Here is a 2,500-nt window from a genome sequence, read left to right on the forward strand (position 1 = left end):
TATTGGCACTCACTCACCACATGACTGCCAGGCCTGTTCCACTCATCCACCACTCTGTTAGTATTGGCACTCACTCACCACATGACTACCAGGCCTGTTCCATTCATCCACCACTCTGTTAGTATTGGCACTCACTCACCACATGACTGCCAGGCCTGTTCCACTCATCCACCACTCTGTTAGTATTGGCACTCACTCACCACATGACTGCCAGGCCTGTTCCACTCATCCACCACTCTGTTAGTATTGGCACTCACTCACCACATGACTGCCAGGCCTGTTTCACTCATCCACCACTCTGTAAGTAAACCAATTCTGGCCTATGTCTTTGTTGAATTTGAATTTGTCCAACTTAACCCATTAGTACGTGTCCTACCCGGTTCACTTATCACCAAAACCCTATTAGCATCCCCCTTATTAAAGCTCTTCATCCATTTGTAAGCCTCGATCAAGTCTCCTCGCATCCTTCGCCTTTCAAGAGACTAAGTTTAATTGTATAAGTCTTTCTTTATATGGCAAGTTTCTTAACCCTTGAATCATCTTAGTCATCCTTCTCTGTACCGATTCTGAGAGAGAGAGAGAGAGAGAGAGAGAGAGAGAGAGAGAGAGAGAGAGAGAGAGAGAGAGAGAGAGAGAGAGAGAGAGAGAGAGAGAGAGAGAGAGAGAATTAATACTATAATACAAATTGACTGAAAAATATCCCTCTCTCTCTCTCTCTCTCTCTCTCTCTCTCTCTCTCTCTCTCTCTCTCCACTTCAGCGCCTGCATTTTTTAAACCACTGAAAGAGGGGAAACCTGAGAAAGGAGGAGGAGGTGGAGGAGGTGGAGGAGGAGGAGGAGGAGGAGGAGGAGGAGGAGGAGGAGGAGGAGGAGGAGTAAATAGGGTTGAGAAACAATATAACAGCGAAAATAGAAACAGTGGGAAGAGAAAGAGGAGGAGGAGGAGGAGGAGAAAGAGGGAGGAGGAGGAGTGGAGAAGGAGGAATGTAAAAATGTGAAAGAAGGAAGATAGATAACAAGAGAGAGAGAGAGAGAGAGAGAGAGAGAGAGAGAGAGAGAGAGAGAGAGAGAGAGAGAGAGAGAGAGAGAGAGAGAGAGAGAGAGAGAGAGAGAGAGAGAGAGAGAGAGAGAGAGAGAGAATCTTACCCTCAGGTCAGGCCGGTGGGGGTGTGGGTGGGGGGGGCGGGGGTGGTGTGGGCGGCGGCGGTGGTGGTGGTGGTGATGGTGACCCTCCTCCAGCACCTCCAGCTCCTCCTCCTCCTCCTCCACCTCCTCCTCCACTCTTCCTCCTCTCTCCACGGAAGGGTGAGGGAGAGGAGGAGGAGGAGGGACTGGAGGGACGATTGCTGTTACCTCCTCCACCTGTTCCTCCTCCTCCATTCTCTCCTCCCTCCTCCACATCTTCCCTCCCTCCTCACCCCCCTCCACCTCCCTCGTCATCACCGTCATCATCAGCATCATCACCACCAAAGCCGAAATCTGCATCTGAAAGGATATTATTATTATTATTATTATTATTATTATTATTATTATTATTATTATTATTATTATTATTATTATTATTATTGCTGCTACTACAACTACTACTACTACTATTACTACTACTACTACTACTACTGCAACTACTACTACTACTACTATCATTGTCAAAGTAGTCGCTGTAGTTTTTTTTTTTTTTTTTTTTTTTAAAGTTCTGCGCTGGTAGGTTTTCTTCGTGGGGCGTAGTGGTCGGCCCCATCCCGTTATGCCGCAGGCCAGTGGTTTTACGGTGATGCCATCTTACTTGGCTCATACTGCCCCCCGGAGCTCATTTTTTATCCTCTTTAGAGAGTTAATCTAAAATCCGGTTTGATAGGTGGTCTTCAGGACAGCACGCCGGTAGTCTTACGCCACTCGGAGGTGATTGAAAACTGTCACTATGTCCCGGGTCCTCCAGCATACCTCGCCCACACGCTGACCACTAAGTAGCAGTGTTAGAAGCAGAATCATTGTCGATTCCACCTCAAGAGACAACGTTTCAAGCGAGAAGCCCCTCCCATTAGGCGATGTAGGAAGAGCCTGGCCGCCCTGTTGCTGCTGAATGGTTACAGCTGACCAGGCGGGAGTAGTTCGAAACGTGTTTGAGAACGGCCACTCAACAGCCCTTCCTTATTTTACTAAAGTATCTTCATATATAACTGTTGTCATCTGAGGTGGTGGTAGTGGTAGTAGTAGTAGTAGTAGTAGTTGTTGTAGTAGAAGTAGCAGTAGTATTTTGTTTAGTTACATAAAGAAACAAATTCAGATAGACATCAATATAGACATAAAATACACAGAAAGATAAAGACAGATAGATATATAGATAGACAGACAGACACAAATATACGCAAAAACAGACAGACAGACAGACAGGCAAAATGTACCCAAACACATTCGACCTTAAAACTTTCTCTCTCTCTCTCTCTCTCTAAAACCTGTAACTTCCACCCCCGCGCCGCCCCTGACCTCTTTGAGAGAGAGA

General features: G+C 46.5%; 1 protein-coding gene across 2 annotated transcripts in view; it reads right to left on the bottom strand.

The window, feature by feature from the left end:
• Positions 1–2,500, bottom strand: part of LOC126986319 (G-box-binding factor-like) — a 36,689-nt gene that overhangs the window by 1,899 nt on the left and 32,290 nt on the right. For both annotated transcript variants that reach the window (XM_050842323.1, XM_050842322.1), the window contains one exon: positions 1,147–1,485. In XM_050842323.1, coding sequence (XP_050698280.1) covers positions 1,147–1,485 — 339 coding nt within the window. The remainder of the gene's footprint in view (positions 1–1,146; positions 1,486–2,500) is intronic.

The sequence above is a fragment of the Eriocheir sinensis genome, chromosome 61, assembly GCF_024679095.1.
Source record: "Eriocheir sinensis breed Jianghai 21 chromosome 61, ASM2467909v1, whole genome shotgun sequence".
Taxonomy (NCBI): domain Eukaryota; kingdom Metazoa; phylum Arthropoda; class Malacostraca; order Decapoda; family Varunidae; genus Eriocheir; species Eriocheir sinensis.